Source organism: Thunnus maccoyii, chromosome 4 (genome assembly GCF_910596095.1).
Source record: "Thunnus maccoyii chromosome 4, fThuMac1.1, whole genome shotgun sequence".
In the NCBI taxonomy this organism is placed as follows: Eukaryota; Metazoa; Chordata; class Actinopteri; order Scombriformes; family Scombridae; genus Thunnus; species Thunnus maccoyii.
The window spans coordinates 7259448-7283975 of record NC_056536.1 but is presented as its reverse complement, the minus strand read 5'-3'; the positions used below and the strand labels follow the sequence as shown (position 1 = coordinate 7283975).

The 24528-nt window shown below is 39.5% G+C and overlaps 1 protein-coding gene across 1 annotated transcript in view; it reads right to left on the bottom strand.

Moving 5' to 3' along the window:
* The window catches only part of LOC121896112 (LHFPL tetraspan subfamily member 4 protein-like), a 31489-nt gene extending 7206 nt beyond the window's left edge, over positions 1-24283 (bottom strand). The window contains exon 1 of the mRNA XM_042409776.1: positions 23872-24283. Coding sequence (XP_042265710.1) covers positions 23872-24280 — 409 coding nt within the window. The 5' untranslated portion in view covers positions 24281-24283. The remainder of the gene's footprint in view (positions 1-23871) is intronic.
* Between the last annotated feature and the right edge of the window lie 245 nt (positions 24284-24528).

The following is a 24528-nucleotide window of genomic DNA, read 5'->3' as shown; positions in this document are numbered from 1 at the left end:
AGCAGAGTTTAGCTGTGTGTGAATGCTAGTAGCTTTCCATTTGTAGAGGAGTTAGTAGTAGTGAGACAGAAAAAAGATTGAATACATGCACACATGCCCTCTATACATTATTCACCTGGAGACAACTGAGAAATTTTAAACATATGTGAAAAAATGCATGCACTCACATCCACAAACAAGAGAGGGTGCATGCATCACACACACAGGCACATATACAACAAGGTACAAAACCCTCAAGGGAAATCCATACATGCAATTTCGACACTACAACAAAAACGGTAATCTATACTTTACACCTCTGCTCATTCATCAAAGTGAGCATCACTGGGGAGCTGATTATGCCGTATCCCTTGCTCACCAGCACTGTTTAAATAGCAGTCAGCCTGTGCCTGAGGGGCTGTAAGTAAAGCAGTGGGCTCCACTGGGAGATGGGGAACATACATGGCAGGCGTCACACTGAATCTTCATTCCAGACCAGACATGTCTTTTCCACGGGCAACATCACTTGTGATACACATGAAAAGTCAGACAGATTTGGCTGAGTCGGTGATTATTACGCTTCAGTCCAATAAATGTTCAAAAGATTTCACGTCTGGAACTCAATTGGTGTGCAATTGTGAATATTTTAAGTGTTGTGTGTGCCATTTATGCGTGTGCACTGATGGATGTTGGGCAGCATTCAAACACAACAGCTGGCTGAAATGTTAAACAGAGGATAGAGAGCCAAAGTCAAACTGGGACTTGCAGGTTATATCCCATTGACATTTGTAATAACACAACTGACAAAAAACTACACATGGATTAAATCAAATTAGCAAAACATAGCATGTTAACATGCTAAACTAAGATAGTAAACATGTCATATGTACTTATAGTATATCTAAAGCTAAACAGCATGTAAGCATAGTTTGTGAGCGTGTTAGCATGCTGATGTTAGCATTTAGCTTGGTGTTAGGGGGTCATGTGGCACCTGGAAATTGCTTGACGTCCTCCCAATACATTCTTCATATACGTTATCAGTTTATCTATAATTTTGTCATCCACTTTGTTCATTCTGTAATTTTACTTTTTTGATCTATTCTGTCCATTTTTTCCTCATGAAACCTTTTTTTGGGGGACTGTTTCCTTCAAGGGTCAAGGGTCTAAGTGATTTGTGATATTGGGCTATACAAATAAAAATTGACTTGATTAAAAGCACAGCTGTGCCTGAATACAGCGTCACAAAGCATGGCTGTAGAATGTGATGTCAAAGGAGCGCTCTCTGACCTCTCTAAAATCCTCCTTACTTTGTTCACATTTGATACAGTGTGGATACCTTCTTAATTTAAATCTTCCAACAAGAAACCGGGATTTTTTTGCAACTGACTATGGTTTCCTAAATAAAACTAACAAATTTCCAAACCCCAATTTGTATTTTTTTTTCAATCATGAACGGTTTATTTATCTATTTTTTCTCTATTGGTGAATAAGGTCTTTTTTTCATATTTTGCATGGGCTCAGTTATGTTTAATAAACTTTAAAGACATGAATGAGACTTTTCAAATATGCAGGGGTGGAGCAGAAGACGGAGTTTAAATAATTAGACTATTAAGAGTTTGTCTGTGCTGATATAGTACAGTATGCCTGCAGCTGCAGAACTGATATGCATCCATATTCAGTGTAAACTTTTTTTTTTCTTTGTCTCTCTCATAGCCTCTCTCCCCCTTTTCAAGTGCTGGTGATGAAGTCATCAAAATTGCAAGAAACTGCTGGTGATGACCATACATGTTTGTGCCCAGAGAATTCGCTTACGTTTGTACCCTATATCAGAAAAATAGAGTCCTTGACACATGAATGAATTTCAACAAGGGGAATGTTGTGCTTGTAAGGTCTGAAGGTGTTGGATCTGAGTGTATTAAAGTGAAATCCATTAGTCATATGGCTGAACCTTGTCACATTAGTGATTCCCTCTGAAGACCCTCTGTTTCACCTGCTAGCCATCCATCACACACAAGTAAATGGTGGGTGGTGAACTCATGGCAGCAGATGAGGGAGGATATGAGATTAGTCACCACCTCTCTGTGTAAAGCAGAACACCGTGCAAATATGAAGAGTCGTATTTCAAGCTGAGGTGTACAAAAATGTGACTGCTCCTCTGACAAAATGATTGCAGGCGTAATGAGAAAGTGTAATGAGAAAGAACATAATGAAGATAATACAGTAAGTAATGAGAGAATAGAAGAGCAATGGAAGTAATCATCGTGGGAAATCATCACATTATTAGCTTCTTTTATGACCTTTATACAAGATATTAACATAGATGAGAGATGATAAAATCATTAACTGAGTAATGAGCGTCAGGTAACATGTTTTATGAATTTTTGATGAATGTATCCCTGTCTTCCATGAAAACCATCCAAAGTTATTGAGTGTGGGCTTTTTGAAAATGTGGATGCAGAGCCACTTGCAGAAACCTGATGGGCAAAATACTTCAGCCTCAGAGCAGCTCATTAGCCAATCATTTCCCTTTGTTACATATTTATTAACCCTTGTTTCCATTCCAAAAAATAGTACAATATATCTGGTGAAACAAAGAGTCCACGAACAGCCCAAAACACACTGGGTATTTAGGTGCGTTTGTGCTGTGGGTAATTAAAAACCAGGTTTTCTGAATCAAAATACTGTTTTTCGATGTAATTCAATTTTACTGTGTACATATTACGTAATTACGATTTATTAAAACTTGCGTTTCATTTTCATAGCTCTGGCCATTTGTTTAGACTGTTATGATAAGACTATACTCATCAAAGTCATTGCTGAGATCTTAGGGTGGGGTAACATTGATTAAAATAGGTCCATAGGGGCAACAAGCAAGAGAGTTCGAACGATCAGACGGTTGTAAACAAACCCCCAGGTTAGTCAAATGTATTATTTATAAAACAAAAACAAAGTTATTATCCCAACTGCCAGTTTCAGTTGGCTAAATGCAATGGCTAAAAATAAAACCCATGTTTTAGTCAAGAGTATTTTTAAGGCCGTAACATGCATTTGGAGATGTTTCCGTTACAAAACCAGCCTCCTGACATGAGGTTAGATCGCCCCAGAAATGCGTTGTAGAGATCTGGGAGGCTTTCACGTTGTCTCTAGAGGTGGACCTTTAGAATCACTTTGTTGATTCGAATCATTTCGTTCAGCTCAGTTCAAAGATTTTTTGTCACTGACTGTAGTTTGTTCACTTTTTTCTATGCTAAGCGATGCATCACTGCTCAAATGCACTTCAGAACGCATGTCAGTATGCAAACACATCAGCGTTCATGCTGCCCGGACATTCAGCTGTCTGTGGCTATCTGTTCAATTTTAAGTTCAGTCAGTTGCGAGTTCCAACTGTTAAGTTCAGTTCAGTATAAAACTAGGTGTATACAAGCACTGTTTACCACTTTAATAGCTTAGCAGCCAACCATTTCGTTTACTTTGTGTTCTTTTGGTAAGCTTTTAACAAGGAATTAATCACAGCTGAGCTGCAGTGCTTTCAGTGAGGGGAGCTCCACTGCTAAAAGCTACAGTCAGTCCTGTGTGAAGTTTTTCTATTAAAGATACATTTGTACATGTACTGAACACCTCTAGTCAGCCCCTATGTGAGCCCTGTGATTACCCATAACACCCCTTTCTGCATAGATCTGCAGAGACGTTTAGGTGTATCTTTGCAGAACTATAATTTCCCCCTTTTGAGTCATTTTGAGATCTACAGTTATATTTCTGAGATAAAGTCATGGACAATTTTTGTAGAGCGATTCGACATTTCAACAATACATTCATTCAAAAAGAACAGGTTGCATATGAGAGAAAAGCCCTTTCTGCAGCAGTGCATGACAAAAGTGAGCATGTGACATGATCTATCTGTGCTCTCTCCTCTATCTGTCCTTCTCCTCCATTTACAACTCGAGTGTTTGAGTGGGCACCATTAGGCTAAAAATAACCCCCACCTTCCCACAACCCAAGAAAAGCCCTTTGAAGTTGTTGGGGTTTTTCCCCTCTTCCTTCCTCCCCTCTACTCTCTCAAGACACTGCATTCTGAACTTGGAGGGGAGGAACTTCAAAGGCGGCAAACAGAGGGATCGAACAGAGAGGGAGGACGGGTGGAAGCAAACAGAGCTGAACAATGAAAGGGAAAAACGAGTCGCATGAGGAAGAAGAAGGAGAGCTGGATGGCTACTGTTGCTACACTCCATTATGTCTGCATTTTTTTCATCTCAGTTCATCACTTCCTGTCGTTTCTTTTCATCGCAGCATTCACAGCCTGTCAGCTGTTAGAAACAAGGCATCAAAGCAGATCAAAATAATGAAAACAGTTGCAAGTTTGTTGCCAAGACACATTTGTGATCCAACTAGTTAAATATACTGTGCACCAATTTATTTATAGCGCCTTAAACACATTTATAGACTTATTACATAACAATTTTGTCAGACTTTCTTATCTACATGTCCACACAGATCCTTTTTTTCATTCTAGACAAACAGCCACAAATGATTATATAAGAGCTCTAAAAATACCATCAATGTGCTATATATAAGTGTGTGTGAAGTATTTTTGATGGGAGCAGCTTCAGGCTCCACAGTATTCCTCCTGAGCAGCTTGACTATGGACACCGCCATGACGCCATCCAACACTATGTTGTGTGCTCTGAGTTATAAGATAGTATGGGCTCTATTTTAACGATCTAAAGCACATGGTCTGAAGCACATGGTGCAAGTGCATTTAGAGTGTGTCCAAATCCACTTTTGCTATTTTAAAAATGGTTGCTGCGCCAGGCGCATGGTTCAAAGGGGTTGTCCATAGTCTCCTAATTAATCATGTGTGTGTTTTGGTGTAACATGCAATAAACCAATCAGAGTGTCATCTCCCATTCCCTTTAAAAGCGTGGTGCACTTGCACCTTGGCGGATTGCTATTATGATGGCACATTTGCCAAGTAATAAGAAGGAACACTTCTCTGCATAGGAAACGGATCTGCTCATGCGCAAAGTGAAAGCGCACGATCCATAAAGAGCACACTGGCCCCTGCTGCTCCTGGACCCTCCCGTGGTCAGCCCCAGACCACCAGTTTGAGATCCTGTTCGTTAATTTGTTGCGAAAGTATTTTCCTTTGATTTTTTGAAAAGGTTTATTTTCTAATTACAGCTTCAGTTTCTTTAAAATCATTTTGTTCAATCATGGAGTAATAGGTCAAATCAGCAGGGTTTTAATTGCTGAAAGTATGGAAACCTGATCACTGTACTCTCAAAAATGTTAAAGAATATTTGTTAAATATTGTTCAAAAATTAAATCATTAATTTTAATCATGTTAAGAATCATTAACACAGTTATCAGGACTTGATCAGCTCTCCAAGATGCTGATCCTGCTGTTGGCAGCAGCTAGAAGCTGTCCAGATTTATTTCCTTCTTTAGTTTAATAATTGTTTTCACCTCATTTATTTCCTCATATGTTCCTCATGTCCTCATGCATTGATGCAGCAGGAAAGTCAATCTGTGTCTGATCCGCTGTTGTCCGTCTGTTTAAATACCTACGTGTATTGCCATGAATTGTGGCAATACACGTATTACTGCGATTATTAATTCTGATAAATACTATGATAAAGCATTATGGCACATATTTTTTAAAATATGTTGATGTACACAATAATAATCTTTCACATTGTAATCCTTTTATTTGTCATCTTTTGCATGTCTGTGCACAGCTGCACATCTGTGTGTGTGTAAGTAGCAGAGTGCATGTGTGTTGTGCACCCTTCTATGTAGCCTCATATTACTGTCTTGATAATGGGCCCTTAAAATAACAGTGAAACACTGCACCATTGACTTCAGACCAGGTTTTTGTTGGTCAATGGCGCAATCACTCTCTGCTGCCTGAAGATAGCAATGTGCCAACAATGTGCCTGACCACACATTTTAAGACCAACACGCCCATGGGCGCTCTGATGGGCACAAGTGCATTTGCTATTTAAACAACGTGGGCGCTGGACAGGAAAATGATAACTGCTTTGCTCTTAAACTAACAAAGACACTTGCGTTGCACTTAAGATACGTAAGATAGGGCCCGTTTCCAATAAACACACACGCAAATTCATACAGAAGCACATGGCTTTCCCTAACATTTAGATTGATGCCTCTATATGCAATAGATATGAATGAATCTCCAGGTAAATAAAAATTGTTGTCCTAATGCAGCATGTCCAGCAGCACATGCTCTGCTCATACCAGTGTGAAAAACTGATATTAGCTGAGGCTAAAATAATGTGGTTTTTGGAACGTGGAGTCAAGACATTTACAGTCTTTTTGGCATCAAATTCCCTCTTTGGATAGTGTTTCCCCGTTGAGCTGTTGTGAAAGTATAGTAACAAAAAGAGAAACTTTGGCATTAAAAAGACTGTAACGTTGAAAGATATCTACTTGATTTGGCTAGTTTGGACGGCTGAAGCTTCATATTAGGTTCAGATACACTTTTACATTTTTGCATAGAAGGAGGACTGTGGATTTTGGCCCCCTTTCGCACAGCAAATAAAAGCATCAACCAATCATGAAGTGTAATCTGCGCAGACAGCTGTTTATTATATATTTTAATAGTTTCAATGCGAATTATTCTCAGGTGATTATTTCACATTTTCGTGTTGCTTATTTGTTACACCCCCAAGGCTGTGTAAAGGCTTTGAGACTGTAGTGGCAAAACTCGAGTGGACTGAATTGAATTTGTAGGAGGAAGAAAGTGATTTTTTTTTTTTTTTGTTAAAAAAGTTACATAGTATTGCTTTTAAACCCTGTTTAGGGTAGTTTCACCAAAGCGGCAACCTCTGGGGCTGTAAAATTAAGCCAATGCAGAAGTGCCAAAAACTGCAGTTCCTTGAATGGCCACTTGAGGCTGGCTCCAAAAGCGAGTCATTCCCCATAGACCCTAATGTTAAAATGTCCAACTTTACAGCAGAAATAAACATGTTTACAGCCTGGTACAAAAAACAGTTTTGGTCTCTATAGCTAATTTCTCCTTTCATGACAACTGTACGGGGGGTGAATTTTTTTTATAACTCACTCGTTTAAATTTTATTGAGCCGTAAAGTTATGCATAATGAAGGACATGGCTGCTTTGAGTGACAGGTCCGCCAGCCGCTACGTGGCTTGTTTCAGCCATTCGGCCCGCCTCTTTGCCCATTTTTGATTGGCTGGGAGTTAGGCAGCGTCACGTACTGCCAAGATGGCGATGGCCAGAGCGGCTCACTTTGAGCTTCAAAACCGCTCTTCAGAAACCAACGGGTGACGTCACGGTAACTACGTCCATATATTCGTTAATGTAAGTTTTATACCTTACCTGGTGATTTGGTTAAATCACCAGACCTTTTTTAAAAACTCATGAGACCAGACATTTAAAGTCTAACAACTTTATTTTGAACCTAATTGTAAACTCTTATAAATAGTTCAAACCGCTGGCCTCTTTGTGGAAGTGAGCTCCTGCAGTTTAAAGTCTAACACAGAGCAGCGGAGTGGAAAAGTGTGAACATGACTGCATTAAGAGATCACCATGTCCAGCTCTATAATGTAATAAAGCTGTCTGAGGTCTGCCCTTCCCTCTGCTACTGTGTCTAGACCTTGGCCTGGTGTCCTCCATCCATCTAATGGACGGCCTCCTCGCTGATATACAGAGCTTTTATTGGAGTTGGGATCAAGCCTGACGTGTGTGTGTGTGTGTGTGTATTTGTGAATGTGTGTATTGCTGAGGGGGCACTTTACAAGATACTGCTGCTGCCAGGGTTCACTGGCCCACTTGGCATGTAGGCAGCTTTCCTTTCTTTACACCCTCTGTTATTTTTTTTGTCTTTACACTCTTTCAACCTACTGTATACTGCATTCTCTCTGTGCATCATTTTTGATTATATTTTTGTCATTTATTAAAGTGGAATCAGACAACTTTTCAACTCCCCCCCCCCCCCTGCATTTCCAGGTGGTATTATTGTTTGCGCTGCGGTCACAAAGACAACTGAATCGCTTTCTGTTTTCCTCAGAACGTAGCTTCGTGAACTAAAGATCAACATCACTTTGGAAATAAGAGAGAGAAAGAAGCATTTTCACTGAAGAGGTCATTTGAAATTGTCACAATTTTGTGTTGAATTTGGGAACAGGGAAAAAGCTATTGTAATGATGTGCATTGTATTGTAATTACATAGTTTGAGTAACGTTACTGCTTCGCACAAACAAGTAACTACTGCAGGGGTTGGCGTAGGGGTGGAGGGGAGTAACTTTAGAAGAAAACAGGAGAAAAAGCCTGAGTTTGTTCATTCATGTAATCTATAATGGAGACATGAAAGCAGATAGAAAAAGTACGTGTTGAGAGAAGTGAAGTGGGTTGGTAGCATATTTTAAGTTTTTACAAAATGAAAGAAAATGCGCAACAGATAACATATTTTCTGTCCGTTGATTTTCATATGAACAAGTAGATCAGCCTGACAGCCAGCCTGACTGGATACTAATCCAGTATTCAGTGGCTGTATGGCTGTATTAGCTAACTTATTTCTAAAGGGCTTTCTTTCCGTTAGCTATCATAGCTAATGGGATGAAAACCCTCTAGAAATAAAAAGACAAGTTTATTCAGGTAGTATAGGGTATGCAGATGTAAGTAGCGTGTGATCAGATTTGTCTGTGCAATATTCCACATTTATCATATAGCAATAAGACAATAGAAGGAGGCTTGCCTGCTAACAAATTATTATGAGATATAGCTACCAGTAGCTTCCGGGGAAAACAAAAGCTCTGTCCTCTTCCTCTTTTGGTTGCACAATGGTTGACACACTTAATTTGTGCCGTAAGTTGAGCCGTCATTTTTCCTGGGAGATTGTAATCTAAACGCCAATGGTGTCATTATTCTATAGTTATTACACTGTGCAATCAATTTACTTTTTATTTATAAATTTATAAATTAAAAGCAAAAAAAGTTGTCTTCTTCCACTTTAATTATATTTGTGGAATATAAGCTGAGCTCCACTCTCTCCCATCTTGCTTTTTATTCATAAGTTTACAGGTACTCTATTAACACCTTAGTGTTCAAATTATTGACTTTGCATAAAACGTGATACCTTCACCAACTCATTTCTCTGTGGATTTTAAACCTCAACCTCCCATTCTGCTTCGTTCCATCCTCTCTCTTTCTTTTTCTTTTCCTTTATCTTTTCCACGTGCATCCCTGTGTCCTTCACCCGCTGAGGAGGAAGTTGCTGGCACCAGTCCCAAATCTGGAAAGAGGATTGGCAGGCGCACAGAGGCTTGCACATAACCATATAATGTGTCATCGCACAAGTCCAAGCATCGTTTTTCATTGAGCCACGCGCAGCAGTTTTGTGATATACTGAGGGATCAGTGAGCACTCCCCTCTGGCAGTCCATCTAATTCATAATTAGAGGAAGAGTGTCTCACTGAACCAGTGCTGTTACAGAAAACCTTTCCACACTATATTTTAGTGTTGTTTCCCCCCCCTTTTATCACTGTAAAAATACAACTGTGCTTTGACAATGCATTTTTTTCTGAATACCATAAAAGGATTTGAAAGGTCATGTGAAAGTTTAGAGCTTTATTGTCAGATGTACAGTTGTAAACTTTTTCCAAGATTTTTTTTTTATTTTTTTAAATTCTATGATTGATGAGTTGTACAAGATGGTTTTACAGCATTGTTTATAGTCTCTTTCAATTAATTCTTCCACAATTCAAACTGGTTAAATGGATAGTAGGAAGTCCTCTCATGAGAAATGAATAGGAAATTGGATACATGATATAACAGAATGGCCAGTCCCTTATATAACATAAAGATATAGACATCATAATGAACATCAAATGCTCAGTTGTACTATTTTGTTCTCCTTTGTTTATTAAAGGGTCAGTTCACCAAACTTAAATGTTTTTCTCATTTGTGTCTAGTGATATAAACCATGCAGATTAGTTCAAGTGTTGTTCCAGCATAAAGCTGGTCAGACCTGTAAAGATATATAGAACAATAAAGTTTTTCAGGTGTTCAAGATTAGACTTTTAGAAGTTTTAGATCACAAGGGCGTAGGGCATGCTAACATGATGTGCTGATACTGAGTAGAAGTAAAGAAATATGCTTTATTACACCTCCAAGACATTTATTTGAAGAGTAAATAAAGCTGATAGCTTGTGAAATAGTTGGTTTTAATTTACATACTGTGATTGTGTTGATTCTACTAGTGTATTACTTTATCTGTAAAAAAGTGTATACACTTAGCACAAAAAGTAAGGAAATTTGTGTTTGTTAGATTATTTCTTTGTTGTAACAAAGCTTCTTGGCAATAAATCTTATACCTTTGGAAAGCCTGTTTATTTCCCTTTTAAATGGTGCCACATTTGTAAGGAACATGCATTTGTGGGATGAGCAGCAGAGCTGAGTCTGTGGGTTGTGCCCATGAAAAATTTGCCAAATCTTCTTTGCCAATGCCAAACAGCTTACTTTGCTGTTGCTATTGACTCTTGTTTTGAGCTTCTGGTACCCCCACCTGTGAGCATGGACCCTGCTACAGTGGTCAGTAGGTGTCTGCTCCAAGAATCGGCATGCCACATTTGACTGATCTGGATAGGGCCCGTACAATAGGGCAACTTCAAGCTGGTGTTCCGCAAAACCAAGTTGTGGCATTATTTGGAGTGAGCCCTAGTACCATCTCCAAAGTGAGGGCCAAGTTCCATATAACGGGGGATGTCAGAGACAGGCCGCAAAGTGGGCGTCCCAAGAAGACAACACCCCAAGAAAACCTTTTCCTCATCCCGTCAGCACTTAGGTACCGTAGGCTGTCTTCTACAAATTTGCAGTCAAGATTTGCAGGACGCAGCCAATCTCCGGTCTCATAGGGCTGCCAGGAGGCCTGCCATGACTGCCCTTCACCGTCAGGCCTGTTTTCGTTGGTGTTGGCAACACGTGCACTGGAACCTGAACATGTGGAGGAATGTTATGTTCAGCGATGAGTCCAGATACTGCCTACGGCAGTTGGATCATAGAGTCAAAGTGTAGAGAAGACACGGAGAACGCTATGCTGATTGCTGCACCGATAGAGTAACATCTTTTGGTGGAGGCAGTGTGATGGTGTGGGGCGGCATCTCCCTCACTGGAAAAACGAGGCTTGTCATCATTGGCGGCAATCTCAATGAGAGATATCGAGATGAGATTCTGCAACCAGTGGCAATCCCATATCTCCACAGTCTGGGACCGAACTCTATCCTCCAAGATGACAATGCTCACCCCCCACAGAGCGGGGTTTATCAGAGACTACCTCCAGAATTTGGAAGTGGAGAGGGTGGAATGGCCTGCCAGCAGTCCTGACCTCAACCCCATTGAAAACTTGTAGGATCAGCTTTAGCATGCTGTTCGTGCCAGAGTGACCAACACAACCACGTTGGCTGACTTGCGACAAATGCTGATTAAAGAATGGGATGCCATCCCACAGCAGTGTGTGACCAGGCTGGTGACCAGCATGAGGAGGAGGTGCCAGGCTGTTGTGGCTGTGTATGGTTCTTCCATACGTTACTGAGGCTCCTGTTTGTTAAATAAATAAATTGTTAAATTGCCAATATGTCTTGTTTCTTCAAACTTCAATCATCCAATCCACCAAACACCAAACAAGAATCAATGGCAGAATAATTTGTTTGGCATTGGCAGAGAAGATTTGGCAAATTTTAGCAAAAAGTTCCTTACAAATGTAGCACCATTTAAAAGGGAAATAAACAGGCTTTCCAAAGGTATAAGATTTATTGCCAAGAAGTATTGTTTCAACAAAGAAATAATCTACCAAACACAAATTTCCTTACGTTTTGTCCTAAGTTTAATATCACGACAGTAGCAAAAATAAGAACTGGAGAAGATTCAAGAACCCAATTCAGTGCACAAAGCAATTATATATACCATTACATGCTAACAAGCTGAGTCTACTGTCTGACTTTGTTATTGTCTGATCTGAACAAATCTTGTGAGCCCCAAAGCCCTCAACTGATATCTTTGATATTCTTTTGCATATGGGCAGCAGTTCAGCAGGAAGTGTCAGCGGCAGCGAGTACGTACCAGAGCTGGTATCAGCAGCAGTTGAGCCAAGTATTCAGGTTTGTAGTGCTAAACAGTCTCAGCAGCAAGCACATACAGCTACTGAATGCCTGAAGGGGAACACGTGTTGGTTGCCACCTGCACTGATTAAAGCTAAACTTTGTCCCACAGTGCTCAAGTGAATTTGTAATATTGTATAATGCAATGTGATGTTGATCGCAGGCAGTTTATTTGGTAATACAGTATATAAAAAATAGAGTGGGTAGGAGAAGGCTTTGTCTGTGTCAGACCTAGGCTGTGAATATTTACTGGAAACAGTGTGTATCAGTGCAGACATGGTACATACCAACTCAAAAAAGTCTCAATACAAAAGATTTGTTTGTTAATTTTTTGATAGCACTAATGCAGATAGTTTGGGTTTTATTTGTCCAGGTTCTGATGCTACACCAGTACAATGGAGGTGAATGGAATATTGTTTGCTGTGTTTATAGCACTGAAATTTACATTTTGAAAAATTCTACATAAACAACTTCTTACTGTGAAAAATCTACTATTAACAGTTTTTTACAAGGACTATTTCTTTGAGGGAGAGTGGTTCCAACAAAAAGTTTTCAAAGTGAGGTACATTATTCATAGTTATATTGTTGAAAACCTGGCCAAGTCAATCCCAAACTGATAATTGCTGATCACACTGACAGGTTCGATCCCCACAGAAGCAACCTCTCCATCAACATCCAGCAATCCTGTCGATGTGTCTTAGAGCAACGCAACTAATGCGGGCATGGTCAGTCAACATCAGAAACATCAGAAAAATACTGAAAATATAAAGTGTAAGTAGTTATTTCACGTACTTACTGATTAAGAGAACACATAAGGTGTTAATATTATTTTGGAAAATGCGTTCAATGGCACCTGGTCAAATTAGCTGCATGGAGCTGTTGAATGAGCAGCTCCATACAGTATGAGTGACAACACTCCTGATCATAACATGATCATGATGAAACCCTAAGCTGATCAACTTCAGAAAAATGTAGATATTGTTTCTCTTAAAAGTCTTATATCTATATAAAGATAGTCTATACAAAGTCTATCTATATAGTCTAAAGCCCAGTGTAACAAAAGAGAATGAACAATACACCCTTTTAAAGTGTGAGTATGTTATTCTGTAAAAATGACACATTAATGAAGAACAAAAACGCACAGTGTTCATGGATGATGTAAAGCAGAGATATTTTCCATTTTTACTCATTCTTATGTGTCTTATCAACAAGCTTTAGGGTCTTTCTCTCTCTTTCTTCTGCTTTCTTCCCCTCTCTCTCTCTCTCACACACACACACACACACACACTGAGTGACAATGCTGAGAAGGGTCAAAGGAATCCATTATTCAGCTGTCAGGGTATTTTTAGAAACACCCCGGTGACTTTGGAATTATTTATTAAGCGCCTGATAATTAAAACATGTACGTTTGGTTGGGAAAAGCCGGACAGAAATCTCAGGGAGAGAGAGATAGAGATAGAGAGAGGGGGGCAGGGATATCCCCCGGGAAACTCTTCTCTCTCTCTCTCTCTCTCTCTCTCTCTCTCTCTCTCTCTCTCTCTCTCTCTCTCTCTGTTGTTCTATATTTAACTCGACCACTGCAGCATCTATTTAGCTCCTGCTGGAAACACATGCACGTGGGCACATCTATCTACATACATGCACTGATGCTACCCCACACACATATGAGGCTTTACACATGTATGTCTTTATACATTTACTAGTGCAGCAAAAAAAAGAAAGAAACACACACACACACACACACACACACTGGCTCCAGAGAAGAAGAAGAAAACATTCTCATTAATAATTCAACTCTCACACCATCATATACACATTTACCCGCTGTCTTACATGCTCACGTGAACAGACGCGTGTGGCCATGCAGACCCATACACTCACTCACACTCACACTCACACACACACACACACACACACACACAGGAGCACATGCTCACACAAACTCATTCACTTGCTTTGTTTCACTCACTCTCTTCTTGTCTACCCATCCCTTTCTCTCAAACACACTGTTACACACTCTTTCTGTTGCTCCATTGCTTTCCTTCGATGCATTAAGATGTATACTTCATGCTGCTTGCAAAAGCAAAAATGGTCACGATGGCACAAAGAGGGAAAAATACTTGCTTGTTTTGGTTGTTCACTCAAACACTTAAAACAACCTACATTTACATTTTTCCAGACAAGGACCTCTTGTGGCTGTGCAAATTATGACTCTGTGTGGAGAGATGTAGGGTGGCGTTATTAGCACCACAGTACCTCTTAGGGAGAAGGCTGGTGTGGATGTTTGGGACACCAAAGCATGTGACTTTCACGCAGCTGATTGCATTGTGTCCTCTACCAAACATCAGTATTGTTTACTTTTAACCATACGTGATTTTTCTGTAGCATTAACCAAGTAGTTTTAGTTGCCTAACCTTAACCAAAGAAGTGGGAAACCAGAAAACATCATATAAAGTCATATACACTTTTTTTTTTAATGATTCTGGTCCTCAGGAAGGCAGAGACAAATTATGTTGTTGGATCAGAAAACATTCATAAGGGTTGTTTTGGAAAGCAATGACAGCTTATATTCTCTTTTAGTTTGGATGAATTGAAGGTGGAGCACTTGGTTTCCCATGAAGGCAACCATTATTTCTGGGATAAATCTAGTTTCTAGGTAGGAAATCTAGTATTTTCCTTCTAGTATCCCTAGTAGGAATTACATTCCATATCCACACTTTGCAATTTACGTCCAGCTTACATGCAGGAAAAACTGTGGCTTTCAGGTAGAAAGGTAAAAAATAAGGGTGTGAATGTTGGTGCTATGGATGAGTGTGTAGCACATTAGACTTTCATGCAGGAGGCAGGACTTTGCATCCCGTCACAGACCTGCAATTAACATTTGCCTTTTTATTAACTGTAACTACTTTCCATACCCTAGCCGTACCGTTGTTGTCATGTGCAGATATTGTAGAAAGCTAGAATTTTTAAAAAGCTGGCAGTAGACATACAGAAACACTCACTGACCATCATATAGTGCCCAATATTGCCATTTTTGCCTGGTGATAGGGTTGAATATATAACAATTTATTATATTGTTTTATATTTTATATTTTGCAGATACAGTATGAAACTTGACAGAACTTGCTGGTTGAAATACAGTAATTCCAGTCTTAACTGGTTAAAGGCTCATCCAGTTTCCACAAACTAATTTAGACATATGTTCACTGCATATACAGTAAACCCAACCAAATGGCTGTTAGGTGTTGCCAGACCATAATGAGTGAGGTGAAACACTGGTTTTGCATTGCAAGGCTATTGTATTAAGTAAAAAAACAGCTATAGTTATTTGGTCCACACATGTATGTTATCTAGCCACCTTCCAATTTAGCATAAAAACGCTCTGAATGATAATAATAATAATTTTTTCCCCAGTCTGCTGTCTCGGCTTGTGTCATTCAAGAACTAAATGTCTTTCCAGTTAAAACGCAGCAGCTTTTTGTCCGATGGGTGGGATAATGATCTACTTTAGTGGACACAAAAATGGTGTAATCATGGAATAATGATGCATTTCTAGGAACAGAGGGGACACAGAAATAGTTACTAATATGTGCATAATAAGGCAGTGAGTATTGGTTATGTTATGTGCCACTTAGCAGATTATTCAGAGTTAATTACAGACAGTTATGAACTCTGCTGATTCACTAATATGTAGCAATTGATCATTAAGCATTTCTATAATAATAAAATGTAATACCTTCAGCATAGTCAGTTCTTAAGAAATGTATCATTTTCTGCTATCATCCTTGGTTCAGAACTACTTGTCAGTAATTCAGTAATTAGCAGTTATGTAGCACTAATGTCCTAACTAATTCCCTTTGTAACTAGTGTTTGCCATTTTGTTAAACTTTGACTCGTGAAGTTGGGCAGCTAGCTTATGGAAACAACTGTTTGGAGTCACAGATCTTAAGAAAATCCAACGTAGTTCTTTCTTAACATTGCTGGTATCACCCAGTGTTGTATAATTTCTAGATTCTCTCCAAAGACCAGTCTGTAGGATTTAGTGGCATCTAGCTGTGAGGTTGCAGATTGCAACCAATTGAATACCCCTTTCCCTCCCCCTCCCCTTCCAAGTGTTTAGGAGAACCTACAGTGGCTGCGAAACTCGTGAAAAAAGTGAAAGGCCCTCTCTAGAGCCAGTGTTTGGTTTATCTGTTCTGTGATTATACACTAATTAAAACATACTAACAAACATTATATTCCATTTCTGGCAAGTCTGTTCCGCCAGATGCCACTAAATTCTGCACACTGCACCTTTAAATACCTCAAAAATAGAAAAGCTCCACAGATTGCAGTTAGCTGTAAGACACAAAAAGATTGCACATATTTGTCCACGTAGCTGAGCATCAGAGTCAATTTGTAAGTAACAGCTATTGCATAATAGGCTCACGCACAGGTGCCTAAAAGCTGCAGTAATCAATGTGTTTATATTAACAGTTGATAAAATTACTTTGTATCAAAGAGTCATTTGTAGTGTTGAACCAACACAAAATTATTTATAATATATAATATATATAAAATTATTATAAGTTCACCTGAGCTTTAGCTCCCTTTAGTTCATTGTTTTGGTTGTTTTGGTCACGCAACTCTGTAGCTGCATGAAGCTGTTTTAAGTGATAGAGTCTGATAAACCCTCTGTACACTACCTGCCCAGCCCCAACTGGCAAAGACGAAAAACAGAGCTAAAAGGAGAGTAACTACTGGACTGATATTGGACATTTGACAGGTGGCACATGAGATAAATGCATGTTACTGTTGCTCTGTGTAGGCTAGATGTGTAAACATGCAACTTTGTCTTCACCATAGCAACTTCATAAGGTGATCTGTTTATGTATTGCCCTCAGATATCAGCCAATAAAATCAATAAATGCAGCTTTGATAATATGATGTTACACATATCATCTATATCAATCTAATTAAAATACTGTATAACAATACTGTACTCCCCCTTAAAGGAATTGTTTGACATTTCAAGGTTAAAGGTCAAATGTAATCATCCATAAAAATATGGAAATTACAGCGCTCCCATACGCATCCATAAAATAAAGCCATAGATAAAAACAACATTAAGTAATATTCCATAATAAAACTGTCAACTTAATGGCTCATACTATCTTGTTCCATCTTTTGGATTGTTTTTCTCTCACACTCACACACACACACACACACACACACACACACACACACACACTTAGCCCAGCAGCAACTGACAGGTCGTTTTTCCCAAGACGGCTCTTCCCTTGTGCCACGGCCCATGTCCTGCTTAGTTCTGTTTAATATTGCAACAGACAGGGACAGGCGTGAGGGAGGGATGGAGGAATGAGCTGACGGAGGAGAGGAGGGAGAAAGGGACTCATCAAGCTGCAATGGCTAGTGAGCTACTGGGCTTTCCTATGGTACCTCATTCCTTCTGGAAGGATGGACAAAAAGGATAGGAACTGAAGAGTGATAGAATTAGAAAAAAGAAGTAGAGGAAGAAAAGGAATGGGGAAGTGGAGATAAAGTAAAGGAGGAAGAAGAGAACAATGGGGAAGGGGAGGCAGTGAGAAACATAGAGAAACAAAACAGACCTCTTGGTCTCTGTAGGAGGGAAAAAAACTCAAACCTTGCCCAAATGTACTTAGAACCTCTTTCACTAAATTCATCTTTTTTCAGAAAATATAAATTAAAACTGAAGCTATCGCAGTTTTCCCAGGAGCATTTTCCCCTGAATTAATCTAAATTCAAAGGTGCAAGCAGCAAAGTTCTTCACAGACCTCAGGTGCTTCTGGGAAATCTAGCCCTCCTCTTGCTCTTTTCGTCTGAGGAAAAATGCTGCTTAGTCTAGATACAAAGCGTAAAATGACCCCATTATTCACTTTCCCATGGAGCTGTGACATAAATGGATGAAGATGGGAGGAAAGTCACCTATTAGCAGGTAGTTGTTGATTCGCTAACCTAACCCACTTTTAGCCATTTTTGTTTGTGCCTCACCCTGCTGACGTCGTTAACGTATGAAGTTTACCAAATAACCATTTAACATTTAACTGTTGATTTATCTACTGATAGCCAAAGGAAATTCAATAATAAGTGATAAAAAACAGAGTAGGTAGAGGAGTACAGTATCCAAAATAAAAAGTAAGGCTATAAATACGTGTGAGGATGATTATGCTTAATGCTATCCTGAGCTGCAGTGATGGAGTAAGAATTAAAAGGGGATCATGTTTTTTGTGATTTTCTGTTGTTTGATTCTGATATGATATTGGATATCTATATGGGCCAAAACCTGAAGTGAGAGTATGTAGAAATGCTCCCTGCAAGTCAAAAGCCAGAGCATCAGTCTGTTCTGAACGCTTTGTTTGCAAAGTTACCTCTACTTCCTCTTCATGATGACGTCAGATTGTTCAAGCATGGCAACAAACGTCTGTTCTGTAGCCTTCTTTGCTAAGGTTGCTCTGCGGGTTGTTCAAGTCGTCCATCCTCACACTTTGGATCAGAACAGGCTTGAACATGTATGTATGTATTTGAGAAGTTTATATTTGGAGTAAAGAAGGATAAAAAGAAGTGAAATCCAACTACTGTTTTTTAATTACTTAACCTTGCATGCCGAGAGGCAGTCTCCAGAAGCTGGCCAATCAGAACAGGGTGGGTTTATCGGGAGGAGGGCCTTAAAGAGACAGGTGCTAAAACGGCCTGTTTCGGACAGAGGCTGAACAGAGGGGAACTGTAAATCATTCAAAGATATACCAGTAGAACTCCAGAATAAAAATGAAGTAATAAAATAATAATATAATATAATAAAAATACATCTCTTTTAAAAGTTCCTATACTGTCAGGAAACTTAGACCAAGTAATATGCAGCTCTGATTGCCATTGATTGGTATGTTAGTGTGGTAAAGTGTTTGTTAGAAGCTCTGTTTTCAACCTAGATTAGACATAAGAGTGTAAGAGTGTCTGAAATTTTTTCTACTATTTCCAACATAATCATTACAGAAATCAAAGTAATTATATTGATATACTAAAGATGTCACAGCTGCTCTTTATTACTTCTCACTCTATTGTACTTTTGTCCATGTCAGGACCCTGTTGGAATGATGATCTCTTTCACTAGTATTTTGTTAGGAAGGGATCAAATGAGTATTGTTTTAAGACAGACTGGGGAAAAAAGTTGGACTGATCTTTGAAACTATATCCTTATGATTTCAGTCCTGGCTGATTTGTACCTGTGATCACTGGTAGTAACTGCAAGTTTGGTTTAATACTACAACAAACACTATAATATAACAGCATAGGTTGCCATGGCGATCTACCCTGGTTAAAAATAAGCCAGCTTCATGACACCAGGAAACCTGATTTAAGCCCAAAGACAGCTGGCTAACCCACTAATCTCTCTTCATGATATAGGCCCCTGCTTTAGTACTGAAGGATTTTGCAATCTCTTGGATTTCAAATATGAATGTAGGAACAGTGCAGGCGTATAAAAACTTAACATATTTTTTCTGGCTTTTTTTACAGACTGTTCCTTATCTTGGGTTTTGCTATTGTCCCACAGTGTTGCCAGTATGCTCTACAATCAGTGGTAAACATTTATCCAGGTCAATACTGCTTCATTTTGGCCTTTTGGTAAATACACTCTTCATTGCCAAGAGTTATGAGTGGAACGTTATAGTCCTCTTCAAGTGCATTAACCTTATTCAAATCTGGTCAATTTAGCGCACAGAGAGGCCAAGGTTGGCCCATTTTTTAGCTTATAGTTGCCAAGACACACTGTGTCACTCTACTCTGCCAAGAAACCTGTGAGGTACCATTTCTCCCCAGTCATCTTTTATTTAACCTTTACTAAACCAAGAAGCCCCATTCTTCTTCTCCAGAGTTCTGTCATGAAGCTAGATCAGCAAAATTGCTGTCCTACGTGGACATCCAAACTTTACTATAGTTTCAGCTGACATGAGGGTGAGTAGATTATGACAAAATTTTCATCTGGTGAACATATCTGTGTTACCTTTCTGTTGCAGTAGCAAGCGACCATCATGATCAGGGCCTAAACTACTCCCTAATTGACACTTTTGGTCCATTTGGCAAATCTAAGCCACTACCAGTTCAAATTGGCCCTTACTGTATTTGCTGTAGTATACTCTGTCCCTGCGCTGTGCCAGGGGACCTGCTGCTACACCCAGCAGGGCAGAGGGGATGATTAAACGATCATCTCCAGGGTGGTGAACAGCATTAGGCCATCTGCCAAGCCTATTAGACAACTTACCTTCACCACACATCACACACATCCACTGGAAGGACAGTAAAACCTTCTGAAGTTTCACAAACTCTTTGCAAATTAGGGGGAACATGGGTATAAATTTAGTTTGAGCATAAAAATTTGTTATATGCTGTTTTAGTACAATATAACCAAAAATATTGTACTAAAAAAAGTAGTTTCTTTCTGAAATTTTACAAAGAAAATTTTGAACTTTATTTCAAATGTATACACTTTATTCAAAATGTATTGAGACTGACATTCAGATTAACTTGCTAGAAGATTCCCATACAATGTAAATTGTGTTTCCTATGGTAGTCTTACAATTTCCATAGAGTATGTTGTGCATCATGAAAGTAATATAGTCTGATAATAGTCTGATAATGTCAAATTTGCAACAAGTCCTCTAAATTAAACAACCACATAGATTTTAACAACGCTGTGGTCAAGGTCTGGTTAGGTTTACCTCCCCCTAAGAAGGAAGTCAATTTATATTGACGTCATCTTAACTCTGTCACTTCTCCAGGTCATAATTACTACGACCGCTAGATGGCATCTGTCACTCAAACGTAACTGTAGGCCATTTTTGGCGACTGAATTTAGGACCTATAGTATCGTTTCTCTTGGGAGGACAGGCTCTAAATTTGTGTCATTGAATCCATGATAAAAGGCTCACCAATACACTAGGAAATGTTGGAAACTTAAGCGCAATCTTGTGATTTAAAATGTATTGAGATTGTACATGCACCATGGACAAAACAGCTGTCATGCAGGCCTTTGCCTTCCTGCTGTACAGAGATGGATCTGCTGACAGATCAGCAAGGTTCTGATGAATTGTTGGAACATGGGGGTATTGATAGCTGAAAGGGACCTGATGTGACACAGCGGAGTCATTGCATTTACAGAGCGATGCAACATTCCTCATCAGGCACGCATCATCCACGTCCACATGCTCATATTCAATAGTGGATGAGGCCACACTGCACTGGAGAGGTTTTCCACTGATGTATTTACTCCTTTTATCATTGTTTTACTTGATTAATAGTTTGTAGGAAGACCCAGGTTCAATCCCGGTTAAGTCTTAAAGATTTGGATAAAGAGAGCAAAATCTGTACCTCTGCTATTCTGTCTGATTCGTGCTGATTGTAGAGCACCAAAACCCTTTCAACACACTCCGCAGAACAGAGGACAGAGTGGGCAGATGAGGATGAGGAAAAGAACAATACTGAAGGAAAAAAAGTGCTGATCTCTCTCTCTCTGTATGCCTTTCTCTCTCTTCCTCTCTTCCTCCTTCTCATTCAGTATGCTGACTGTTTCTGTACAGAAAACTGACTCCCACGCTATTCTGCCTGGCCTATTTATCACATTGATCAGCTTATAAAGAAGTCGGATATACACAGGAGGCTCGCTGGAAATGTGTGTGTGGGAGAAGATCATGGTTTCTTGTTGCTTCTGTGAGATACTGTACGTTCTGCTCTTCATAAAGCGAGGTTCATTCCAGCTGACATAGTCACCTTACTCGCTTGGCCTGATGACATCTATTCACCATAGATTAAGATGTTATTTTAGCCTTTCTCTCACACAACAATCTTGCATTTTGTTGCAAACCCCCCCCCTCAAAGAGCGGCACTGAAAATCAGCTGAAAAATTGAGAGGCAGCGGCAATAAATCAGAACAAAAATTGTTCCTCATTAGCATCTTTATCCCAGATAAAGATAAGAGTAAAAAAAATAAATAAACGTAGAGTTGAAACAATTAGTTGATTAGTCAATTAATCGATTATTCAATCAACAGAAAATAGTCTGCAACTAATCGATTAACCGTTTAAGTAATTTTTTAAGCAAGAATGGCAAAAATGTACTACTTCCAGCTTCTCAAATGTGAAGATTTGCTGGTTTTCTTCATCTTCTATGATAACTAACATGATATCTTTGGGTTTCAGACTGTTTGTGGACAAAAGACATTTTAAGATGTCACCATGAGCCCTGGGAACTCATTTTTTCTGTGTTGATTAACTGAGAAAATAATTACTGTACATTAGAATAATCAATTATAAAAACAATGGTTAGTAACTTACTGAAGGAAGGTAAACTTTTAATGATCAAATGAAACCTGAATTTGATATGTATATATATATTATATTTCTGGTGCTTTTATTTAAAAAAAAAAATTTAACTTTAATTTAAATCAACCTATTCCTGCTGTCAAACCTGTTTGTGCTCTCACAAAATACCATATTTCTAATAAAACATCATCTCCAAGAGAGTTTACCTTCATAAATCTAAACTGAACCTGCAACGTTACGATGATGGAATCACATATGTCCATTTGTAATAGTTACAGATCCCTTTTCTCCAGCGCTTCAGCTATTCCGTGAAGGTAGCATAATTCAGTATGTCCCACATGAATTGGGAAGCCACCATTTATCCCAATCAGTTTAACAAAGTGCAATCTAACCACACATCACCTGCCCGAAAACAGTAATCCAATCGACCTGGAATCATCCCTCAAAATAGCAATACAGCTCTGTATAAAGCCTCGGTCACAGGAGGATGAATTCATATCTCCATTGCACATCACACTGCATCATATATGATGAGCTGAAATGGATGAATGAATGAAATTTGCATTTCATCAGCATAAAGCTGTGATCCGGCTGCCTTCTTTAGAGATGCAGTGGTGTATCCTCAGAATATCAATGGTAACAGGGGAGCTCCGTGTCTGCTGTTGCTTGCGGTGCGTTTCAGTTGCATGAATAATCGTATTCCTACTTTCCCTGTTGTTGCAGAGATGGAAAATCTGTATAACAGCCCTTGTTAACTGTAACATGACAAGGCCTATACCCTTTAGACTAAAGCATATCAATTCCAGTGGACTAACACACAATGGAACTGCTACACACACACCTTTCACCTTATTTCTTCTACTGCGAGAAGCCACAATGATGTTTCTACTGTACAGGAACGTGAGCCTGTGATACTCAGCAGTGAGTAGGCCTACAGTACTGACCTCAGAAGTCTGTAACAATATTGGATCCTGGCACAACAAAAACATACACGTGGGGATTCACAATTTTTCATTCACTTTTTAAAATCATGTTTCAAGCATTTTTTTTTAAAGTATCACAGGTCTAATTCCACCGACTCAATAGGTATCATACAGACCAACAGATTATGGTGGATTTAGAAGGTGCTTCTGAACTAATATCCACAATGGTAATGCAGATGTGAAATGTACAGGTGTAAAGTGTATGATCTAGAATAATCTCAAAGGACAGTAGCCTTGATGATTACATGCAGCAACACTCTGTTGTGCTGTGCGTGCGCCTGGCTGCCTGGGTAAAGCAAGGTGGCTATTTGTGCGAATAAAACACAATATTTATTTGAGTTTTGGGTGTGTGTGTTTTTTTAACCTGATTTCTAGACCTCGGTTTTTGCAACTGAAAAGACAGAATAAACGTCTTAAGAGGTAATTGTAACAGTGCCTACCGCACAGCAGCTGCATCCAGGCGCAGGTCTTGTAAACGGTGGAGGTGTTGCAGAAGAAGAAGAGCGCCATGCAGGCGATGCAGCTGAGGATCAGCACCATGGACAGCAGCACGAACACCGAGGCCGCCTTGAAGGCTCCGGACGGGATGGAGCTGAAGTCGGAGAAGCTGCCCACGCAGGTGAGCTCCCGGCTGGGCGACGGCCCGGTGCCCACGCAGTAGTGGAAGAGGCCGAAGTAGCCGGCCTGCGGCGTGTTGACGCTGTCGCCGATCCAGTAGGGCTGGATGAACACCACCACGTTGACGATGGCGAAGCAGATGGTGAAGATGGCCCACAGCACCCCGATGGCCCGGGAGTTGCGCATATAATTGTCATGGTAGATCTTGGAGGCTTCTTGGGAAGGCAACATGATGGTCGTTTTTTTTTTTTTTGTTTGTTTGTTTTGTTTTAACTCCTTATATCTCTCTTTCCACCCCCGTCTTCCTCCTCTTTAGACTATAACAAGAAAAAAATAAATCTTAAAAATTTCCCAGACAGCTCGACACCCCTCACTATCCAGATCTTTTTTTTTCGTTCTCTAAATCAAAGCTTCCCTGCGCGAATATTCCCCTCGCTTTGGCTATAGGCAATCTTTTGTGGCTGTTATTGGCTATTTAA